Here is a 24,281-nt window from a genome sequence, read left to right on the forward strand (position 1 = left end):
ACACTTGTCATTGGCTCACTTTGGGGTTTTAGCAACCTTGTTCAGGAGGGGCCATAGCAGAGAAGCTAATGGGGTGGGTTCTGGTATCAAACAGATCAGGTTCAAATCCCAACCTCCCTTCCTATCTGCATAATCTTGGGCAAGTTGTATTTGTCTGTTAAAGAAGAATCATCATCTCCTCTTCATGGGGTTGTGAGTTTAACAAAATGGAAGCAATAAAGCACCTGGCATACAGTAAATACTTGGAAACAAGAAGGAGAGGTAATGTTCAGGGGGCAGAACAACTGGCAGGAACCGAGGCAAATGGGCAATCTGATGGGGATGGATGCCAGAAGCAAGTTTGAGGACCAGTGAGAAGACTTCAATGCCAGGCTGAGGAACCTCTGCTCTTCTGAGACCAGTTAGCTTATGAGGGTAGAGGCAGAGCATGAAGAATAGGGTAGTATAGTGGTTAAGACCATGAACTCTGGGGCCAGGCAGCCAAGTTCAATTTCCAGTGCAGCCTGGATTAGCGGAATGACCTTGAACAAATTATGTAATCTCTCTATGCCTACAGTTTTCTGTCTGAATAGTAGGAGAATAGCAGTTAACACCTTGCTTTTGTGAACATCAAATGAGGTGCTACATAATAGGTGTTCATTAAAATTAGCCATTATTACTAGAAAGGTATAGTAGTCTTCAGGCTTGATTCTTGCCTTGTGCATGCTAATTGGCCCCTTCCCAGTATATAGCCTGACAGATGTAGAACACTCTGGCTGTTAAAGTCCATTCACATCCATGGTCTCATTTGTTCCCCAGGTGATTACTGCCAGGTAAGTAGGGCCTGTATGGGCCTGACTTTTCCTCCTGCTAAGGTGTGTCTACCAAGACTAAGTCAGCATTAAAGCCTCTAGGCTTCCTGATTCCTACTCAGATTGCCTTCAACTGACCTGAAACCAACTAGGAATTCTTACTGCTAATTGGGGACCACGGGGGTGAGCAATTGGGCAAATTATTGAATAGGCTTACTTGAGACATATATAAATTTATATTTTTTCTAAAACCGGGCTTAGTCCCTGGTCATGATTCTTGACACATGTGGAAATATCCAATTTTATCTCTGGGATGTTGAAGGTGAGAGTCTTAGGTCTTTCTCAAAGTAATACTGAATCTTTATTTCTATAGCCTTAGACAATCAAAAATTTTCATCACCAAGATAGTTTTGTGGGAATCAGTTGCAACTTTACTTTTACCAGAGATATATGTGTAGTTTTAGATTTTATAAGCTACATGGGATTCACTGGAGCTACAGAAACTCTAAGCCCATAAATGTCACTGGATTATAAATCTTGGGAAGCTGGAAAGCATCTAGCTTGTATGGAAGGACAGAGAGATAGTGGGTCTGAAATGTATGGTAGCTCTGCTATCATTTTGGGCAAGTAACTTAACCTCTCAGGGCCTCAGTTTACTCAGTTTTGAAATGGAGATAATAGCAGTGATCATTGGTGGTGGTTGTGAGGATTGGATTAGGTGAGGTAGTACATGTAAAGGGCTCAGCATAATGGTGGACAAAAAGCAGTCTCTAAATGGTTAGAAAGACTTTGAAAGCATGTTTATAGTTCAGGCTTAAAAATTTCTGAAAGACTCCATCCCACTGAAAACCAAGAGAATGTTTTTCCTTATTTTTAGTTTACTGGTTATTCTTGTTTTTTTAGAGGTTAATTCTGAAAGAACACTACATCCTTATTTTGAAATGGATTCGATTTGGCTGTGAGTTCCATCAATCATTCTTGCCCTCCAGCTCAGAAGTAAAGAGGGAGAATCCCAGTGAGAGAGGCAGGATTCTCCTTCCCACAAGTTAGCTTCTCTCTCAGGAGGTTCTCGAGTGCTTCTAACTGGCCGACTTTGGTTATTTAACCTGGTGGGTGGAGGTGGGATGGGAGGGTGGAGTCAAGGATCCATTGATGAATCTGATGAAATCTGGTAAGAGGTGAGGAGTCTGTTATCCTAAAAATGCCCAGAAGCATGCAGTTTTGCAATTTGGGAGCTTGGGGCTCTAAAACCAATTTTTATGTCCCTAAATCTCTGGAAAGTGGAGGTAAAATTCTTAGGCCCCTTTCTGGGTGACACTAGCTTAGATCTTGTTTGGGGGCCAAACAACTAGAATGAACAGAGAGGGGTAGAATTAGGGGCTGACAGACTTTATCAGAAGATAATTTTCCTTGGTACTGTGAGGTTGGTTTTTAATTTTTTTTTTTTTTTATGATAGTCACAGAGATAGAGAGAGAGGCAGAGACACAGGCAGAGGGAGAAGCAGGCTCCATGCACCAGGGAGCCCGATGTGGGATTCGATCCCGGGTCTCCAGGATCGCGCCCTGGGCCAAAGGCAGGCATCAAACCGCTGTGCCACCCAGGGATCCCTGTGAGGTTGATTTTTATGACAAACAATAAATGTCCTATACAGGTATGCTTGCTCTGTGCTCAGTCTCTGCTTGGAATCTCTTTCCCACATTTCTTTTCAAAGACAACTTGGAATCTTTCTTCAAGATCCTCACCTGTCATCGCCTCTAAGAATCTGCCCTGGATTCTCAGACTGCACTTAAGTGTCCCTTCTCTGTGGCCTATTATATCAAAGACATAAATGTGTCTACCATCACATTGTGTTATTTAGTGATTTGTCTGCTTATCCAACAATCCCTCCCCAAAACTGTGAAATATTATGTCAGGTTTAATATTTGACTCAGGCCCATATCCCAGTGCTTGGCATGGGCCTGATACCAGAAGATGCTTGGTAACCGTGGGGCTCCCTTAGCCCCCTCTGCCCCTGTAGCTCTCTGTAGCCCAGGCTCCCAGTCCTTTCCCAGCTTCTGTGTTAACATCAGATCCATCAGAATGAGCTGCTGCTTGACTGATCTGAGCCTGTTTGTAAACTTTGTGCACATTCAGATTTAAGGAACAAATAGGATTAATAAGACTGGCAGCATGCAGTAACTCCAAGGCTGGTTACCATTTATAATAAGGCAGTCACGTCAGTGCTTTGGTGCGCTCCAATGGTTTCCAGAATGCAAGTAATAGAATTTCTGTAGTTAAGCAGCTGTCACTCCTGGGGCCAGGGATGTTCATGTATAAATCTATAATGTAGAAGGATACCTGACAGAAGAGTTGGTGACGGCGGGTGGGGGAGGGGTTCCCAGACCCTAAGGTCAGTGTTGGCTGTGGGACCAAAATTGCCCAAGCACAGAAAATGGCAATTCTGTAGTGTTTTTTCTCTTTGTTTTTCTTGGGTCAGAATGCAATTTGTGTGGGAGCTGGGGACAAGCCCATGAATGAATATCGGTCCGTTGTGTACTATCAAGTCAAACAACCACGGTGGATGGAAACAGTCAAGGTAATAATAATAATAAATAATAATTATAGCAGTAAACATGTATCTTGGGGCTCTAAGACATCTCCCTAAATTCTGAAGCAATACCCTAGTGTGTGTCCAGTGATGTGTCAGGCAATGGAAATGGTGGCCCAATGGGTGAGTACCCTGGTTCTTTTGATCATCCTTCCCAGACCCAGGACCAGCCACTATAGGATTGTCCAGATGTATCTTCTTGCTAACAGTGCATAACCCACCAAGCTATGTCGCTCTGCTCAGCCACGAGGAGCAACAGAGCTTGCAAGTGAATGTGAACCTATGAAAGACCGCTTAATGCCTGAAAGATATTGTCTTGGGAGGGTGCATGAGACAAAAGTGGCATTAATCACAAATATTCACATTACCCAATTGTCACACGAAGCAGAAGAGAATATCGTGTGTTGGAAGAAGAGTTTGGAATTAATTCAGTGAACGGTGAAGCTTGAACACAGCTTCAAATATCTCTGTCTTAAAAAAAAAAGTGTCTGTCTTGTAATTAGTAGCAGTCTCCATTCACCCGGTGCTCTGAACCCAAATACAAGACGTTCATGTAAGTTCGTTTTCCTAGATAGCTATCCAAAACTCAGTGGTTCTTGCCTGTCACCTATATTCCTATTTCCCCCAGTCAGTCTCCCTGCACTCACTCTTTTCAGAATGATGGCCTGCCCAACTTTGTGGTCAGAAAGCTATTGAGCCAAGATGGTTTTCTCTTTTCTGTGTTCTCTTGTACTCTAGTTATTTCTCTTTGCTAGCCCTTGTCCATGGTTGTTAAAATAGATGTCTCTCCATGTGAACCATGAGCTTTCAAGTTACAGAGCTGCCTTGCCTCAGCAAGGCCACTATTTCACATGACTATAGTTTGGAGTGGCCATTTGATTCACAATGGAATGAATTGGACTGCAGCGCTCATCAGACTCTCAGTTCCTTTGTTCTGTCTGAAATCACAAATGGTGGACTTCTTCAGGCTCAAATTTCATTCTCTGGAGCAGAAAGTGCCCCAAGAATACATGTGTTTGGCTTTTAAGAGTCATCTATAAGTGTAAACTTGTCCCTTTTAAAAATCAAAGTGGTTTCCTCACAGGTCACTAAGCTTCTCTGCTTTGGCTTGAATTGCACATTACAGAGAGAGCTGTGAGGTGTTGGGAGGTGGGCAGTCCAGAGCCAGACCTGATGCATCTCAGTCAAGGGTGCAACAGACCACCACTGGACAGTGAAACTGGGGTGACCAAGGACTGAGGGACTTGGCTCTGTATCTTCAGAGGTAAAAGCATCTCAGTATCTGTCCAGCCAAGGATGGGAATGAGCCCCAGGATTTTCCCAAATATTATTGGATTCAAGCATTTTTATGAATTTGCATAAACAAGGGTCCTCAAGCATACCCCCTAATGACCATTGCTAATTTTCTAAGCCCTGCTGCAATTGCCAGAACTCCTGGAGTGTGTAAGGAAAATGTGCATTGTGCAGTTTGCATTGCATCAAATCCTGTGCTAAAGTTATGTGACTTTTATATCAATTTGGGGAGATTCATTTTAACCCACTATAATTTACGGACCTCTTTTCATTGGGTAGGAATGCAATTTGCTAAATGGATTACATTTGGTACTTTATTTTCTCTTCATAGCTAGTTCTTATGTAATTTATTTACAGTTCATCAGGCTTGATGGATGGGTAATGAATCAGCATGCAGCTCTCTTAGTTAAATGGTCAGACTGCCTTTTGGGGGGTGGGCTGGAGTAGGGAAGGCTGGTTAACTCATTGTCTCCTGAGCTTTGGTTTCTGTTTACCAAGGTGGCTGTCCCTATTGAAGACATGCAGAGGATCCACCTGAGATTCATGTTTCGACATCGGTCATCCCTGGAATGTAAGTACCTGACCAAATGGCATCTCTGAAGCTCCCCTGAGGGGAGAGGAGTGGGACAACTGAGTGGCACATGTGTCATTTTCTTTCCTGACCTCACAATGCTATTTCCAGCTAAAGATAAAGGAGAAAAGAACTTTGCCATGTCCTATGTGAAGTTAATGAAGGAAGATGGGACCACTCTGCAAGATGGATGCCACGACTTGGTTGTCCTAAAGGTACCATGAGTTTGAATTAACTCTGCAGTGAGTGGGATACAGGAAGCCAAGGGAAAATGACAGGATTGCTTAGTGGTTAACAGCAAGGGCCACAGAGTCACACACAGCATCGTTCACCAGCTGTGTGCCCTTGCACAAAATCTTAACTTTTCTGCCTCTGCTTCTCTCTCTATGAGCCTTCAGTGAATAATTGTTGAGTGAGTATCACATAAGACCATTCATGTAAACACAACCATGATGGCACATAGCACAATGAATAAGTGGAAAAGGTTATTGTTACAAACAGAATGGGCTATTGACTCTGTAAAGACCTCCGTGGGATGTGTAGAAGACCAGCAGGAAACATTTGAGAGTTGCCTCACTGCCACTAATGGAAACATATCAGAATCTGGGGTCCCAATCCTGCTACTAACTAAATCTGGAATCATCTCACACATTTTCCTGAGTGCCAGTTTCTTTTTTCTTAAGTGCAATGGTAATATTTATGACAAACCAGTGAAATTACCCATGTGGAAGGGCTGTGTATAAAAAGGTGTACAGATAGTAGCCATTGTTATTTTACATCATGAGACTGGTACTGTTTTCTTGAAGTGGAAAGTGTTTACTTGATCTCACCCACACGCTTTCCCACAGCCTCTCTTGTGGCAGCAGGATGTCTGTGCTGGAGACAAAGCCTGTGTTTGTGAAGGAAGACAAGACTAAGCCACCTGCATAAGGATCAACACTTGTCCTTGGCATTCTCAGCCCCAGGGGCTGAAAACACCCTTTGCCTTGGTCTCCATGGCAAACAGAGCCTCATCAAGGCTTCATCTCCAGGCACTCTTCTCTGAGTCTCTCTGGCTTTTCTGAAAACCTCCACCCCCTTCTTCTGCACAATTGCTATCTTCTCATTTAGGACACATCAAGGTAGTTCTTGCCTTGAAAGCTATTCTTCCTCAATGGACTCTGAATTCATGGGGGTGGGAGGGAGGCCTAGTCAGAGTCAGTTTGTAAGGTATTCATCTTCCTTAAGTTTCAGTTTCCTCATCTGTAAACTGAGGATGACAGCAGTGTCTGCAACAGCGATAGTAGCCATTGTGAGGTTTAAATGAAATGAACCAAGGCATATGAAGCACTTAGAGCAGCATCCAGTAAGAGTAAGGGCTCAATAAACATTAACTCCTGTAATGCCTACCTCTAACCAATCATTTCCATATGCCACGGGACTTAGATGTCTATCAACTCTGCTAAGAGCTCTATATGCATTATGTTCAATTAGTCTGCCCCAAATTTCTAGGAAGTAGGTAATATGGTTAGTCTTCAGTTTAATCATGAGAAAAATAATACACAGACAGACCAAGCAATGCATCCAAGATATCACAGACTTTGAATGGTAGAACAGGGTCTAGATCCCAGGACTTTCAAACTCTAGTGCTTTTGCCGTTAACTTTTCTTTTAAGCCAATTCTTTACCTTGCTGGTGGGCATGTGTTAACATCTCAAGAAATTTAGGAGTGCCTTGGTGGCTCAGTCATTAAGTGTTCAGCTCTTGATCTTTGCTCAGGTCTTACATCAGGGTTGTGAATTCAAGGCCTGCATTGGGCTCCATGCTGGCTGTGGAGCCTACTTTAAAAAAAAAAAACTCAATAAATTTAGGAGGATTCCAAATAGCCTGTCAGGGGAATCTTTAATTCCTTTCATGTTGTTAATGAAGTCCACAGAGCTTTCAACTAGTTGGTCAATTCCTTTTCCATTAATGTAACTTTGGGTTCTTGTCTGGTTTTTATTATTATTATTTTTTTAAGATTTTATTTATTTATTCACGATAGACATAGAGAGAGAGAGGCAGAGACATGGGCAGAGAGAGAAGCAGGCTCCATGCACGAAGCCCGATGCGGGACTCGATCCCTGGTCTCCAGGATCGCACCCTGGGCCAAAGGCAAGCGCCAAACCGCTGCGCTACCCAGGGATCCCCGGGTTCTTGTCGGTTTTATGGAAAAATAGCCCTGCCATACCAGCTGCTGTTTGTTGCTTCTCTGATGATTTTTCTAATTTTGACTATCTGGACCTTACAATGTGTGAGCTGGCTACTGCAAGCTTTATGTGGCATTGGGCAGGTACCCATGGCTTGGAGAAGTAACCAAGGTGTTGTTTCCAGGGGGAGAGTAAGAAGATGGAGGATGCCAGTGCTTACCTGACACTTCCTTCTTACCGACACCATGTGGAAAACAAGGGGGCCACCCTAAGTCGAAGCTCCAGCAGTGTTGGGGGGCTCTCTGTCAGCTCCCGAGATGTGTTCTCCATTTCCACCCTGGTGTGTTCCACAAAGCTCACCCAGAACGGTAATGAAACCATGAAGAGTTGAATAAATGTAGTACACATGTGCATGTGTGCATGGGTAAGCCCAAGGAAGTCCTGAATGGACACTTTACCCCAATAATAGTAACTCTGCTTGTCTGGACTCTGTTTCAGTGGGCTTGCTGGGTTTGCTGAAGTGGCGCATGAAGCCTCAGCTGTTACAGGAGAACTTAGAGAAATTGAAGATTGTCGATGGAGAGGAAGTGGTGAAGGTCAGTGGGGCTTCATTTTGTTTGTATTCATCCACGAGTGACAGAGCTTTAAATCATGGGTGGCTTTGGGGAGCAAATGAAGTGTGGAGGGAGATTAGACTTTGTCTCTAACAATGGGACACAGTGTCCCAAATTACCACGAGAAAACTTTACTTGGAAATTCAGAGGCTGATTTGGTTCAATGATGCTAAATGTTGAGTTGTAGAAAATGGGTTGTGTTCAGTTTCTGGAAGGAGATCAGCCTGGGTGTAGATCTCAGCTCAACCACTTGCCAACTTTATGTGATAATATTATGAATATGACATATTTGATAGAGTGGTTGTGAGCGTTCAAGGCAATAATATTTAAAAATTACTTAGCACAGTGTACACAATATTGAACTAAACATGTAAATCATACCAGAGTTCAATAAATAGTAACTATTAATTATTTTTGTTGGTATAAGTTGCTATAATAGTGTGATCTCTTAGTACCTCTCACATGTTACTGTTAGAAATAAAAAATATACTTAGTTCCTGCTGCTTACAGAGTATTATGCCATTATACATGAAAAAGGAAAAGACATCAGGGTTCACATTTTAAGCGAAACAAGCAGAAAATAATACAAATGTCATATGTATTGTTGTGTCCACATGGTGTTGAAAAATATAGTGTCTGAGATGTAGGTCCATTTATTCAATTCTTCTCTCCAGTTCTATGGTACAAGTGTTTCCCATAGGTTTTGGTGATCTTGTTTCCATCAGGAACTTGGTCAAGCTAGAAACTCTGAGATTAAACATCTTTATTTGGTAGCTGTGTGTTTTCAGGGGCATTAGGAAATATTGACACATCCCGTAGGAAGGAAGAGCATCAGATTTTATTTAGTTTTCCATACATGGAGAAGCAATGGTAGAATTTTCAGGTCAGTGTTTTAAATGTGCACTAATGACCCATCTACCTGGTTCGGCAGTAGCAGGAAAATTCTCCAGACATCCTTTCATAAAGTCTATCATCTTTGGGCAGTTTGGTGAAGCATCTGCAAGGGAATTACGTTGTCTCCACCTCTGCTTCCTTTTTTCTTTTTCTAAAAAAGTTTGTTATTGAAGTATATAAAACGGTAAAATATGTACAGAGCACTTACCCTAAGAATATAGTTCCTTGTATTTTTACACAAGTATACACCCATAATCCCACCCTCCAGATCAAGATAGAGAACATTTTTGGCATCACCGTAGGTTCCCTCATATCCCTTCTCAACCTCCCCTATGCTAACTGCCATTATGAATTTTTTTGCCTGTTCTTGAAATTCATAAAAATAGAGTAATAAGTAATGTGCATTGTTGTGTCTGACTTATCTTACTCTACACAGTTCTCATGAGGGTTATCCTCATTGTTGCATGTAGAAGTAGTTTGCTCTTTTATATTACTGTGGAATATTCTGTAGTATTAAAATGCTGCCATATGTTCATTCATGCTGTTGGTTGACAGTTGGGTTGCTCCAAGTTCTGGCTCTTGAGAAGAAAGCTCCCTGGACCTTTAAATGCAGCATGTGGTAGATGTGTGCTCCCATTCTCTTGGGGATACACCGAGGAGTGGGATATCTGGGTCACCTGCACTGTTTTTTAACATGACCTTCATTATTTTGTTCAGTTTCTCCAGGATACTCTAGATGCCCTCTTCAATATCATGATGGAGCATTCTCAAAGTAATGAGTATGACATCCTCGTCTTTGATGCTTTGGTAAGAAAGAGGGGACAGGTATTTAGTGACATTAGACATTAATGTGTGTCTCACTGTGAGAACACTGAGAACTTGTGGCCCTTGTGGCCCTTTTCATGAACTTTTTTGGAGGCATTGTAACTTCTAGCAACCAGAGCAATAAATGAATGAAGGGCTGGGTTGTTTGTTTGTTTCTAGTTCATTTGAAAGCATGGCAGGGTGAGTAAAAGGGAAATTTAAGTGTGGATGTCTATCAGTGACCAATAAAGTTTTAATGTTAACTACTTATGTCAATGACATTTACATTTTAAAGAAATTACTTGGAGACAACTGTGACTTGATCCAGTGCTTCCCAGAAGGTCTCCTGGGAAGCTAGCCCTCAAAGAAGATGCTTTGTGACAAAAAGATCCTTTGATTAGATAACTCTTAGGGAAGTACTGGACATTGTGTGACCTCTCAGAGATTCATCATGCATGTGAATATATTAAAGACTCTGAAAACCCTGCCATAAAGAAGGCAGCCTAACAATGGTATCCTGAGATTTGTCCAACTTATTTGACCACAAAACCCTTTCATCCTTTGACACCCTGTAGCATTCTTCATGAAATACTTTTTAGAAGAGACATTACCTTAATGGAAAAGGCTAGCAATATACCTGTGAGCTAATTCCTGAGCAACATCATTTTGCAGGAGATTCAGTAATGCCATGTGAGTGTGGCTTCCCACCTTACTCCCACCTTACTGACCCCCAAACGCTGATTCTTTGAATCTTCCTCAGATCTACATAATAGGACTCATTGCTGACCGGAAATTCCAGCATTTCAACACCGTTCTGGAGGCTTATATTCAACAGCATTTCAGTGCTACACTGGCTTACAAGTAAGTTCCTGTGAAAGTGGGGGTTTCTTGTGTACCTGCCAGGATACACAGGGCAAGAGGACCTTGAGCATTTGCCTTTTGCACTGGGGTGTGTGAGTTCTCCCTTTATTGATAACCCAATCCATGCTGGGTTATCTGGGTTAAATACACATATGCAAACCCATAGGTTAGAATGAGTATTTTATTGTGGTAGAAGTCCATGAAAGCATTCATTCATTCAGGAAGTCAGCTATCATTTACTGAGCAGCCACTTGTGATAGACACTGGGATTCAGAGGCTAGAGAGGAGAAGCGCACAGGGCTAGGAACCCATTATAGCATGGGCACAGGGAACTAATAGTTACAAACAGGAGGTGATGCTGCAGAAGTTGGGAGAGGCCAGTTTGCCCAGGGGCCTTGAAAGCTAGGCCAAATAGTTTGAAATCTGCCTTGCTGATAATGAAGAAATGTGGGAAGTTTCTCAGTACAGGAATTCCACAATACTATTAGAACATTTTCTGTAGGAAGCAAATGCTGAAAAGAGCATTCTCACCACCATTATTCCCACTCATGTCGTGATTATGACTGGTTTTCCTGGTCAAAATATTTTTTTTCCTCACTAGTTTTTTTCTTTGCTAGCTCTCTATGGACTGGAAAGAAATACTTATTCACTCCCTGTATTAAAAATGTATATTTTAAGCAGAGTTATTTTTAGGGCTGTAAACAAGTAGCTTAGCTATACTACCACCTTTAACCTTTGATTGAATGCTTTATAATTTATGGAGCAAACTAATGACCATGCTGTGGGCTGGAAAGATGTGTTTTGAAAATATAATCCCTTATTCAGGAAATTGATGACGGTACTGAAGACTTACTTGGATACCTCCAGCAGAGGGGAGCAATGTGAGCCGATCCTAAGAACCCTGAAAGCTTTGGAATATGTGTTCAAGTTCATTGTGCGGTCGAGGACATTATTTTCACAGTGAGTGCTTGTTATGTAAGGGTGATTGATTAGTTCTGCAGTTCCTCCGGGATACAACAGTATTTGTGTCATTGGAGAGATTCTTTTATAAAATTACAACCAGGCATTGATCAAAAACAACTTAAAAATCCAACACAGAGAGTTATGAATAGGTTATAATTGTTCCCTCTAAGCTCATCCAGGGAAAAATATGAATCTTAACATGTTATAGAGTTATGTTTCATCCAGTGAACTTGATTTGTGATTTGAGGCTCTTCTGTGTTTCATCTATCATTCTTCATTTGATTTGAGATAGAAAACTTTCCAGGAATCTTCAATGATAGAGGTGTTGAGAGTAGAGAGAGCAGAACTCGGGGAGTTGACAGTTATTTGGCTCTGGGAGGTTGTGCATGACAGATGAGCTGGTATTTGCAGTTGATCTATCTGTCCTTGAGATCCTAGTAGCCAACAATTGAGCTGATATGTTAGAACACCTAAGAGATTTGATGTTTTATGAGTAGTATTACGGAGTTTAACTGTTCTTTTGAAGGACTTCAGAGATAGAGGCATTCAAATGCAACCTGCAAAAGGATAATTTATGTTCATCTTGGCTATAAGGAAAAGTTAGAAAAGCAATTTGGTTGTGATTGTAGGTATGATCAGATTGGTTGTGTGTGATGAAAAATAAGAAAAAATATCTAGGGAATGTATTATCTGGATTCTTATCAGTGCAGATGAAGAACATTCAACTCAAACTGATTTAGGGAGAGTAGGACTTTATTTTATTTCACATCTTTTTAAAAATCCAGAGGATAGTTGGTCTCAGGCATGACTGGATGCAGATAATACCATCAGGATAGTCTCTGACTCTCTAGATCTTGCCTCTACTTTCCTTTTGTTGGTTGCCTTCTGAGACAGGTTTTCCAAAGGGGAAACTACTGGAAACCTCAGATTCATATTCTAACTTAAACAATTCTAAGTTATTTGTTGTTCCAGCAAAATCCTATGCCAAAAACTGTTTGGGGTCATGTGCTAAGGTTTTAAACATTATGACCAAGGAAATGAGTATGCAGATTATGTGCTTATAGTTTCATGTGCACCTCTGGACCCATGGGCCGGGTCAGCCACTTAAGGTATCGATGTCTTCAGTTTGAAAGATGGTTTCCCAAGAGAAAACAGAAGTCTGTAGTCATTATTTTGATCGTGACAGTGTTTCATACTCGACAAGGCATTTGAAATATAAATCATTTTGGATTCTCCTAAAACGTTCTTTGAGATTTCAGGTGAGAATAGAAGGAGATGAATGTCTTGAACCGTGCCATGTGCATTATTCATTTTTTAAAATGTTAATTTTTAATTTTTTAAAACTTAATCTTACTAAAAATTAATTTTATTATTTATTTATTTATTTATTTATTTATTTATTTATTTATTATTTAAGTTTCAGGCAGTTAAGATACAGTACAATATTGGTTTCTGGAGTAGAATTCAGCAATTCATCACTTACATACAACACCTTGTGCTCTTCATAGCAAGTGCCAGCCTTAATATCCATCATCCATCTAGCCCATCTTCCACCCACCTCCTTCCATCAACCCTCTTATTCTTAAAGTGAAGCATCTGTTTCTTCTGGTTTGCCAGTTAGTCAAAGTAGAGACTGTATTAAAGTCTTAGGGGTATTCTTACATATTTCAGAGGTATTTGTCAATTATTTGAAAACCAGTGTGTCTTTCTAAGGGTTGAGTTTCTTGGAGGAGTTCAAGGATTCAAACATTATAATTCCAGATTAATAGGCAAGGATATCTTATCTCATCTTGCAAGTGAGAACTTTAGATTTACAAGAAGAACATATAGGGGATCCCTGGGTGGCGCAGCGGTTTGGCGCCTGCTTTTGGCCCAGGGCGCGATCCTGGAGACCCGGGATCGAATCCCACATCGGGCTCCCGGTGCATGGAGCCTGCTTCTCCCTCTGCCTGTGTCTCTGCCCCCCCCCCCCCCCCCGTGACTATCATAAATAAATAAAAATAAATAAATAAAGTGTTTAAAAAAAACAAGAAGAACATATATTCTTCATTTATCATATCTTCTGCCCAATTTTTTCTTTTGGCTTATTTATTTTACTGTTTCTTCTTTCCTTCCTTCCTTCCTTTTGGCTTATTTATCTTACTGTTCCTTCTTTCCTTCCTTCCTTCCTTCCTTCCTTCCCTCCTTCCTTCCTTCCTTCTTTTCTTCCTGTCTTATCTCTCTTAGTCTTTGTTCCTTCCCTCCACTGGAGCAAAGAGCGTTTGTATATTTGTTTTCTTCTCTGCCTCAAGGCATGTCATCCTGCAGAACTCTAGCTCTTCATTCAGTGTAAATTCAGTGTTGCTGGAACTCTAAGTGACTTTTGGCTTCTTGAGTACTGAGGTGCTCTGTTATTTCTTGCTGTATCCCCAGCATCACATATAGAACATCATTGATACTTATAAAATATCTATTGGACAAGGTGCCTTTTGAGGCTAAGAGAGGCATTTGGTCAGAAGAGATGCCTTTAAGATAATCTTCAATACTTTCTCATGAACAAACTGTAGGCTGACCTTCAAGAAAGATCTAAGACCTCATGCTGAGGGAAGGTAGTTTTCCTGTGTCCTGTTCATTTTAGAATCTTTATCAATGGTTTGCACTCTTAGAGCAGCATCAAGGACATTGGGAAGTGTTGGAGGTATTTCCCCATACTGGGAAGGCATTTTATTTGGGAAACTAGAAAATAGAAGGTTTGCAATTTCTAAGCCAGCTGGTGGGAAATCATAATATAATTATTGCTTTTGGGACTTATTGTGTCTGGTATTGTGTTGCTGTTTCCTGTTATTTCTTTGTCTTCTTTCCTCATGTGCATAATTTCAGCTGATCTAGCTCCCATTAGCTGTTCCCTTGCCATTTTTCTTTGCACATTCTGCACAGGAACATTTTCAAGGGCTAGGGATTATCCTGTATCAATATGCAGGATGCGGTTGAGAAAGAGAGGAAGAGAAGTTGTTGAGAAAGATTGGATTTCTTAAGGATTATTTATTTCTATCACATAGTCAAATAATGTGATTTTCTTGTCCCTTCTCTATGTCACTGGCTCCTGAGTCAAAGTCTGGGGCAGGTGTCTTTGAGCATATATCTGTGCCATAGTTGCAATGGAAGCTGGCAGAGCAGGTTCAAGCTTTTGCCATAGGGAGACAGGCTTAAAAACATGGGAAATTCCTAAATTTTAGGAAGTGTGTCCAGAAGATGCTCAGTAGTCATCAATATGACCAGTATCTATTAGGCTTCCCTAGAATGACTGAGCCTCTGGGAGAAATAGAGCATACTGAGAAACGGTTGGAAAGAACTGAAGTGATAATCTTTTAGGCATTGAACTTCTTTATAAAATTCCTTGCAGTTTCTTTTATCCTGAAGCTCAGACAGCCAGCTGAGCTGATCCCCAAGATTTCTGAGCTGTGGAATTACTCAGAGTTCAGAGCAGCCTGCACTTTCCTGAGTCACCATGCTGAAAAGCTTCCCTTTCTGCTGGCCAGGCACATAGAAACAAGGCTGCAGCCCTTCTGTAAGGATGGCTCTCTAAAAGAGAGAAAGTCTAGAGCATGGCACTCTAGTGGGATTTGCTCCCCCTTGTCTATGTTCCTTAAAAAATCCTAATGCTGCCATAGGCTCAAGTACAGGGGGAAATGTGGAATAATGATTATGTTCATGTTGGGCTGGTCAGTGTTGGCTCATTGTTGATCAGTGTTCACACTAGACAGACCTGGGAGGGAGTTGTATGTTTGTCCCTGTGCTCAGCTGAGTGAGTGACCTGGCCTATCTGAGCCTCAGTTTCCTTATCCATAAATGGGGATAAACCAGATCTTAGTGTTTTGATGATGAAATGAGATTACATGTACAAAGTTATCCATGTAGTACCTGGTACTTAATTTCATAAACATAATAAATGTTACCTGGTACCATGTTTTTACGTAGGCAAGACAGCAAAGGTACTTGTTTCAAAAACTCAGATATCAATTAATAGATGGTATCTTGGTCCATGATTAAAATTTGACTTACTGTTCATGCTATCCTAAACCTTTCTTGTTGTTTTTGTTTGCTCACTTGTTTGTTTGTTTTTAACGAGGAAGGGATATGTTTACCAGGTGTCTGCTTTTTGAGGATCACAATGTAGGGACTTTTACAGCTCCATGAATTCCCCTTGGTCTGTTGCTGGCCCATTGGCTGGCCCCTGCTTGTGTCTGTTGTGTGTGTGATCAGGCCCCTTGGGCCCAAATAGCCATGTACCCAGCTCTCTGCAACCTGATCATACTGCCTGTGTTTCCTTTTGTATCATGCTTCCTGCTCTTGTTAAGGACCTGCTTATTCAGTTCTTGTTTCCTCCTCCTCTGTGTCCTTCCAGTCTCTTGGGGCTGCTCTTCCATCCACATATTTCTTCTTTACCTGCCTCATCCCCACTCCCTTTGCTTATGAAAGGCAATCAGTCAGTGGTTAAAGGCACTGTCTTTGGAGCTAGCTACTTGGGTTTGAGTTCTGCACTGGAATCCTACCACTACCACTTACCAATGTCTATGACTTTAGGCAGATTATTTTGCCTGCCTAAAGCTCAGTTTACTCATATGTAAAATAAGCATGTAGGTAAAAATAAAAGCCCTTTCAGGTTGTGATGCCGACTGAATGAGCTAATGGATGTCAGACACTTAGCATAGTGCCTGTCACAGAGCAAGTAGCCACAGCCATGGTGATTATTTCCTGCTAAGTGCATTTCATCTCCATTAGTCATCAGAAAAATCCTATGGAGAGCCTCATCTTCCCACTTCATCTCATCTGAGTCTTCATTTACTCTGTGCCAGCCACACAGACCTCCTTGCAGTGGCTCAAGCTCCTGACATAGGGGCTGGGCACCTTTCCCTCCATATCTGCTTGCTCACTCCCTCTCCTCTACATCCTCACTCAAATGTTTCCTTCACTACCCTATGGAAAATTGCAACTTCTGATTCCCCTCCTTTTCACTCTGTTTTTGGTCTTTTTTCCCCTCCTCATAGAAATAGTCACATGTTAACATACTAGACAATAATTAATTATACTTTTGTTTACTGCCATCTCCCTGCTAGAATGTCAGCTTCAAAGCTCCTATCTTTGTTTTGTACTGAGAACAGCACATGGCAGGTATTGATATTTATTCAGTGTGAAGTGGGACACTATTTCTATCCCCCTTTCTTTTTTTTTAAGATTTTTTATTTATTTATTCATGAGAGACACAGAGAGACAGAGAGAGGCAGAGACACAGGCAGAGGGAGAAGCAGGCTCCATGCAGGGAGCCCAATGCGGGACTCAATCTTGGGTCTCCAGGATCACACCCCAGGCTGAAGGCGACACTAAACCACTGAGCCACCAGACCTGCCCTCTATCCCCCTTTCTTAGATAAGGAAGCTGAGGTTTTGATTCAAACTTAAAGGTCACAAAGCTAAGAATTAGCAGAGTGAGGCTTCACATTTTACTTCATCTGACTAAGCAAATTTAAGAACCAGAACTTTTCATCTTCAGCCCAGGGCGTGATCCTAGAGACGGAGGATTGAGTCCCGCGTCGGGCTCCCTGCATGGAGCCTGCTTCTCCCTCTGCCTGTGTCTCTGCCTCTCTCTCTGGGTGTGTGTCTCTCATGAATAAATAAATAAAATCTTTAAAAAAAAGAGAGAAAAAAAGAAGCAGAACTTTTTGGGGACCATGCAAATATGTAAAGTGTGTTTGGCCAAGATGGGGAGCTGTCCTGAGTTAAAATAGCTCCTCCTGGAAGGATCAACTTGCTGACTATTGTCAGAGCTGCAGAGAGGCACAGACTGCATGGGTTTAGGTACTATTATTCTAAACACAGTAGGACTTCAACAGAAACAAGATGACTTGGAACAGAAGTTGTCAGGAAAGAAGTCCTTGCCATTTTGACAAAGCTATCTAGGCAACCATGACTTTATCCTCGTATCTTCTCAAGGAATGAAGAAAGAACTGACATAGGGCCAGCCCAGGTAAATCACACTCCTTAAAGGAGTCACTAGTCAGGGAAAGAGATGTACTAACACACTGGTAGGAGCTGCATGGTCTCAGGAGTCATCCTGTTCCCCAGCCCTCACCTGGGAGCCAGGAAGGATGGCCGTGGTGTGCACAGCACCATTCATCTGCGCTGGGGCCTCCACTCCATCAAATAGGCATTCAAGGAGCACGGTTCACACCTCCGGTGGACACCCCCAGTCTGGCTCACTTCATCCAGGGCCAGACATCATTGCCCTTTCTCTTTCTCTGCTTTCTTTCTTTTTTTTAAAGATTTTATTTATTTATTGAGACACAGAGAGAGAGAAAGAGAGAGAGAGAGAGGCAGAGACACAGGCAGAGGGAGAAGCAGGCTCCACCCTGGGAGCCCAACGTGGGACTCGATCCCGGGTCTTGAGGATCACACCCCTGGCTGCAGTCGGTGCTAAACCACTGCGCCACCAAGGCTGCCCTCTGCTTGCTTTCAGTATCAGGTGATCAGATGTTCTCTGATGTTCTCTGATGCTTTCTCTTCCTTTTTATTTTGCATCTTGCATTATTCTGCCTACCTCCCCTCTCAGCTTCCACCTCGCCTCCTCACCAGTTCAATTTCTTCTTATGTAAATATTATATACTAGTTCACCTTCCTGGTCATGTATACGTTAGGCAGCAAGACTGTCTGAATGAAGCTCAGCCAGGCCTAATGTAGCCTGGAGTCTGCCTTTTTAAACAAATATGAATTTAACTCGAAGGCACTTGCCAATGTGATTTGTTTTCATTGTTCATGTATGAATAAATATTTAAATGTAATCATCTGTTTATGCGGAGCATGGGCTGGAATGCCCGTCACATTGCTATTCCTATTTCTCCTGCATATAATTTGTTTGCATGTTAATGCCATTTATTCCTATGTAAGCCTCTGTTTTCGGTGTTGAATATAATTTCACTTTTTGATGACAGTAATGGCTCAGTAAACTGCACAATTGCAGTTAATGGAATTATTTTATGATAACATTAACTTGGCATTAGATCAGGGTGGAAAAGAAAACTGTCATCAAAGGGATACTGTCAAACAGTCACTTCTCTTTAATTTATTATCTATTTTATGAGTTGCTACAATGCTGAGGGGGATCTAACAGCTTGTTTATTACAAACATATGTGTAAATGCTTTGTAAAGCAGGAAGTAAGTAGCTGTCATTGTAACATGAAATTGTGCATATGTGTGCATTTTAAATACTCCTCTTTTCCCTTTGTGTATAGAAATATTAATAAACATTCATTGAGTATCTATTATGTGCTAGGCACTGTAAGTATTGGGGACTCTGAAATTAATAAGGCTTCCTCAAGTAGCAGCAATGCTGTGGGGATGATAGATATGCATCCCAGCAATCAAATCACAGTTCCCTGGAATAAGCAATGATCCATGGCATGATGCCATTGAGGCTCAGGAAACAGGTTTAAATGACCATCTCCACCTCAGGAGGATCAGTAATTCTTCTCGGATGAAGTGATACTTTAAACTAAATGTTGAAAGAGAGAAGAATCACAAATTCCAAGCAGAGGGAATAACGTGTGGAACCCAGCTCCCCATTGTTCCTACTACTCCAGGGTACCATTTATTAAGCCTCTCCTCTGTGCTTGGCCCTATATCACTTTTTTACTCTGCCTCACTTCATATTCACAGGAACCCTGGGAAGTAGTGGTATTCTGATGTTTGTTTGGCAGAAGAGGAAACTGGGGCCCAGAAAGATACAGAAAGTGACTCTAGGTTATACAGCTAGATGTTAGCAGAGAGGGATGCACCATCAAAGCCTAGGTTCTTTGTGCTATGGTATGCCCGTGAATAGCATGTCTATGGGGCAGAGGGACTAGTGGGTGAATATGTCCTGGTGGAAGAGTGGGGACAATGCACCTGACGAGGTAGGTTGTAGTTGGACTATGAACACCTGGTATGCCTGACCGAGGAGTGTGGTGCCATTCTCTCTGCCAGGGGAAATCAGCATAAATGCTGCCCTCCATCCTCAGAGCAGAATGAGCACCCCAGTGGGGGGAGAGACTCATCCATTGGAATGAGGCAAAAAGATGAAAATTCCTTAATTTCATTCCAAGAGGAAGAAATTAAACTTTATAAATGTGATTTAGAATAATACTTGGATATAATTCATAAATAAGCATCTGTTGAGAATCATGCTAGAATTTTTTTCCTCATGGAGCAGTTTGGAAACCCCTGGCGGCCATTGAAGTTCTAAGGCAGAGGATCTACAAGGGAGCCTGGGTGGCTCAGTTAGTTAAATGTCCGACTCTTGGTTTTGGCTCATGTCATGATCTCAGGGTCATGTCATTGAGCCCCACATCAATCTCTATGCTGGGCATGGAGCTTGCTTAAGATTCTCTACCTCAGGGTGCCTGGGTGGCTCAGCAGTTTAGTGCCGCCTTTGGCCCAGGGCGTGATCCTGGAGTCCCGGGATCGAGTCCTGCATCAGGCTCCCTGCATGGAGCCTGCTTCTCCCTCTGCCTGTGTCTGCCTCTCTGTGTGTGTGTCTCTCATGAATAAATAAATAAAACCTTTAAAAAAAAAGATTCTCTACCTCTTTCTACCTCTGCCCTGCTCTCTCTCTCAAATACAAAAATAAAAATTAAAAATAAATAAATACATCAAGCAAGCAAGCAAGCAAGGGATCTCCATGATTCAGATTCATGTTTTAAAAAGATCACTGAGGAAGAAAGATGAGTGTGTGGAAGGTAGTATAGAGGAAGGGAGGCAGGAGGTTAATAATGAAGCAGCTGCAGTGATCCAGGCAAGAAGACTTGAGCTAAGGCAGTCATAGTGGGTGGGAGAAGGGTGGAAGACTACAAGGTGTATAAATGGCAGGATGGAATGTGGGTGGGAGTGCAGCTAGGGGAGAGGGCAGGATCAGCTGATCTGAGGTTGAGCTTTGCGACCCGTTTCCTTAGACATTACTCATCAGCATGATGAATACAGGGGAGGAGAAATTTTGGGGGGAAGATGATATGTTTTGGTAAAATTTGAGATGTTTATTGGCATAGCCCAATAGAAATGTATAGCAGGTAGTTAGATAGAAATCTGGAGTTCAAGAGAGTAAAGAACAGAAGCAAAGTTTTGGTAGTGATTGATCCAAAAAAGTATTGTATTTGAAGCTATAGCACAAGGTGAGCAATGATATAAAACTCAGGGTGAAACCCAGGAGATTAGCGTGTTGAAGGGATGGATGAGGGGAGAGCCCCAGGGAAGGCTGATCAGGAACACAGAGGGAAAGCGGGAAGACCAGCATTCCAGGAGCCAGAAAAGAGAGCATTTCGAGGAGGAAGTGTCAGCACCTTCCGCAGGCCACAGCAAAGTCAAGTCGTGGCAACTGAAAACTGATCAGAGGCAAGATATTTTGCAGTGAGGTCGTCTTTGGTGAATTAGCCAGCCCTTCCCCAGGGCTTAGCATCTTTCCTAATAACCAGTTGGAGACCTTAAAGGGGCAGTGGGAACAGGACTTTGAATTGCTATCGATTTCCCATCCTCTTCACGTGAATTACCTACACTGCAGAGTGTCCTTGGCCAGGGTGTAATCCCAGATTGGCTTCCCCCTGCTGATGCTTCAGAGGCTGAGTAAACTGTTTCCTACTAGGGGCTGATCTCATACTTTGCTCACAGCAAAGTGTAAGACGCGGGCTGTCTGCTTCCATTGTCCCTTTAAATGGCTTAATTTTGCAGAACAAGACTATCTACGCTGTAGACAGTTAAGGGAAAAGCCATGGATGACACAAGATATTCATTCTTCCCGGTTGAAGCAATAGACAATTTCCTTTCCTTGTTAACTCCTCCTTGGACATCTAGAAGCTTTCTTGCTGGCTGAATCCTTGCCTTTGTGAAAAAAAAAAAAAAAAAGCCTGTTTCTGTCAAATGCTAAGGCTGACAGTTCCTCAGAGAATGACTTGGGTGAGAGATCAATTTACTAAATAAATATGTAGATTTAGGAAATGTGTTCGCAAATCCCCTGTAACTAAATATGAACATGCAAGATAATAAAGGGTCTAGTTTGCCAGAGGGGTGAAATACACCAAGCTAACATAATTGTCAGGGATGCTGAACTGAATCAGGGTGACTGGGTGGGCTTGTTGATCCACCTCAAATGCATGTGAGGCAGTATCACCTCAAAGTAGAATTTGTTTCCTTAATAGGAAATAATATATTGCTCAGTTCTCCGGGTAGCTGCTTATTGTGTGGCTGCTTATTTGGGGTGGATGGAAAATTAAAGTAGACTTAGTTCTGAGACATAGATGGTCACTGTTCTTCAAGTCTCCAACTAGTCTGTCTCTCAGATCTACTCTCCTAATGCAGCTGACTGCAAAGACACATTAATTCAATTCAATCCAGTTCATTGATTCACCAAATATTTTTGAGTTTTACTATTTGATCAAGTTCTATGCTATGTTACTGCAGTGAACAAGACAGATGTAGCCCAGTCCTCATTCTGCCCTTCTATAGTACTGAGGGAGACAAAAAAAAAAATGCAAAAAAATACACCATGTAGTTGCAAACCATACTAAATGCCCATAAGGGAAATAAGCAAATAGTTGAGATACATGGTACCTGTATAGTACAGTATAGTGGTAAAGAATCCCAGTGACTACCTACCTGTGTACCCTTGTGCGAATGACCTAACCTCCGCCTTAGTTTCTTCATCGAATGTTGGGATTAGCTCACAGTGTTATTCATTGTGTGGATTCTGAAGAAGTGACATTTCAACTGAGGTATGAAAGATGCTAATGAACCAGCCATGCAAGGGATAGAAGGAAAGGTCCTTCACGGAGGAAAACTCTGAGCAGGTGCTCTTGAATAAGAAAGAGCTTGAGGTTTTCCAGAAAGTTAGAGAAGACTAGCGTGGCTGAAGGATAGTGAACAAAGGGGAGAATAGGAGGAAGGTGGATATGGAGAGACTGGCAGGACCTGCTGTGCAGGATTTATTCTCAGCATGTAGCCAAGGCCCCTGCAGGCATTTTACTGGAAATGTTAGAATGCCAAGCAGTGCGCACTCAACTGGAGAGAAAGGTTGGTGTCATGTGTCACCAGAATGGGTTGGTGGTTGCTGTCTGGATTTGTGTTGAAGTGGACACTGAGGCTGCATTTAGAGGTAGCCGTACTAGGAGCTGTGCCTGATCAGTGGTACCTAAACTGAACAGCTCAATGGGAAGGGATACAATTGTTCACTCCTGTGTTAATTACGCAGCCCCTGATAGGAGTGACGGGCTCTGAGTTCAAACAGAGTGCATATTGTCCTGCAAAGCATTTGTGTTTTAGATTATAGTAATTCTGTATTTAAAATTAAAAAGTGTGTGTTTCATATTCCCACTAGCTTCTTTAGTTGCCTCCTGTAAGACACGTGTGATAGTTATTGCCCAATTTCTAATTAGATTAAGGACAGACACAGGCTGTGCTCCTCAGATCATTGAGGAGCTCCTTTAGTTTCTCCTGCAATCTCTCAACTCTGCTAAGCATCATTGTCTTATAATCACAACATTTACAGCTTTTCAAAGCCATATATATATTTCAGCCACCAGGAATTTTTGGTTTGCAATTTTGAATATTTTTTAAGTACATGATTATAGTCCCTTCTCAATTATTTGTTAATTTATAAGTCTAAAGACCCATATGACCCAAAGCAGCAGATAATATAAGTCATTCAGTCTGATCATCAGAGTACACTATGTATAGATGCATACTGGTGCGGATGAACTTCTTCTCAGAGGGACGTTCTTCCAAATCACAATTTTCTGGGCTAAATAGTATCATTAATTATTACTTCTTGATTTTCTATCAGATGGGCGTTCGGCGGGGGGAGGGAAGAGCCACTGGTTTTGGATACCACAGGAGCGAGAAAAATGAAGAACTTGCCCATAATCAAATATATTTTGTGAATAAGCCACAGATGATAATACTACTGTGACAACAATTAAGGATATCCCAAATAGCATGAGCCAGCATTTTATTACTGCTGACCTGTCTTTTCCAAAATACTTCTGTCTTGGCATCTATAATACAGAACTCTTTCATATTATTCATACTTCTCAGACTCTTCAGAGGTCCTAAAGATTGGCCTGCACCTCCTTTTACTCAATTCCCTCTCCCTGTCAAAGAAAGAGAGGTGATCTTAAAAGCCACCCGAGAGAAGAGACCAGAAAGCCTATATAGGAGCAACAGTAAGCCTGAAGGCTAAAATTAACAGGTAAACAACAACAACAACAACAACAACACCCCAAAACAAAACAAAACAAAAGCAAACTAGAGGTGTACATCCAGGAAAACTTCTTTCCAGCTTTAGAATAAAATCAGATTAATTAAACTTACCATGATTTACTTAGGAATGAGTTTGTTTATACAGCTAGAAGTTTGTTTTCCTGAATCTGGAGTTCCTCACCCCACCCCACACTACCCCACCACCAAAAAAAAAAAATTTCCACTCATTATTTTTTTTAATATTTATTTATTCATGAGAGACAGAGAGAGAGGAGAGAGAGAGAGAGAGAGAGAGAGAGAGAGGCAGAGACACAGGCAGAGGAAGAAGCTCAATGTGGGACTCAATCCCGGATCCTGGGATCACATCCTGAGCTAAAGGCAGATGCTCAACCGCTGAGCCACCCAAGTGTCCCTCATTATTCTTTAAAAAAAAAAAAAGATTTATTTATTTATTTTAGAGAGAGTACATGTGTGCTAGCAGGA

At 41.8% G+C, this 24,281-nt stretch overlaps 1 protein-coding gene across 1 annotated transcript in view; it reads left to right on the plus strand.

The window, feature by feature from the left end:
- Positions 1 to 24,281, plus strand: part of DOCK2 (dedicator of cytokinesis 2) — a 398,532-nt gene that overhangs the window by 60,689 nt on the left and 313,562 nt on the right. Inside the window, exons 15-22 of the mRNA XM_041750396.1 lie at positions 3,269 to 3,367; positions 5,171 to 5,243; positions 5,355 to 5,458; positions 7,595 to 7,778; positions 7,909 to 8,006; positions 9,636 to 9,725; positions 10,483 to 10,583; positions 11,409 to 11,543. Of these exons, the coding sequence (XP_041606330.1) occupies positions 3,269 to 3,367; positions 5,171 to 5,243; positions 5,355 to 5,458; positions 7,595 to 7,778; positions 7,909 to 8,006; positions 9,636 to 9,725; positions 10,483 to 10,583; positions 11,409 to 11,543 (884 nt within the window). The remainder of the gene's footprint in view (positions 1 to 3,268; positions 3,368 to 5,170; positions 5,244 to 5,354; positions 5,459 to 7,594; positions 7,779 to 7,908; positions 8,007 to 9,635; positions 9,726 to 10,482; positions 10,584 to 11,408; positions 11,544 to 24,281) is intronic.

Source organism: Vulpes lagopus, chromosome 3 (genome assembly GCF_018345385.1).
Source record: "Vulpes lagopus strain Blue_001 chromosome 3, ASM1834538v1, whole genome shotgun sequence".
NCBI classification, from domain to species: domain Eukaryota; kingdom Metazoa; phylum Chordata; class Mammalia; order Carnivora; family Canidae; genus Vulpes; species Vulpes lagopus.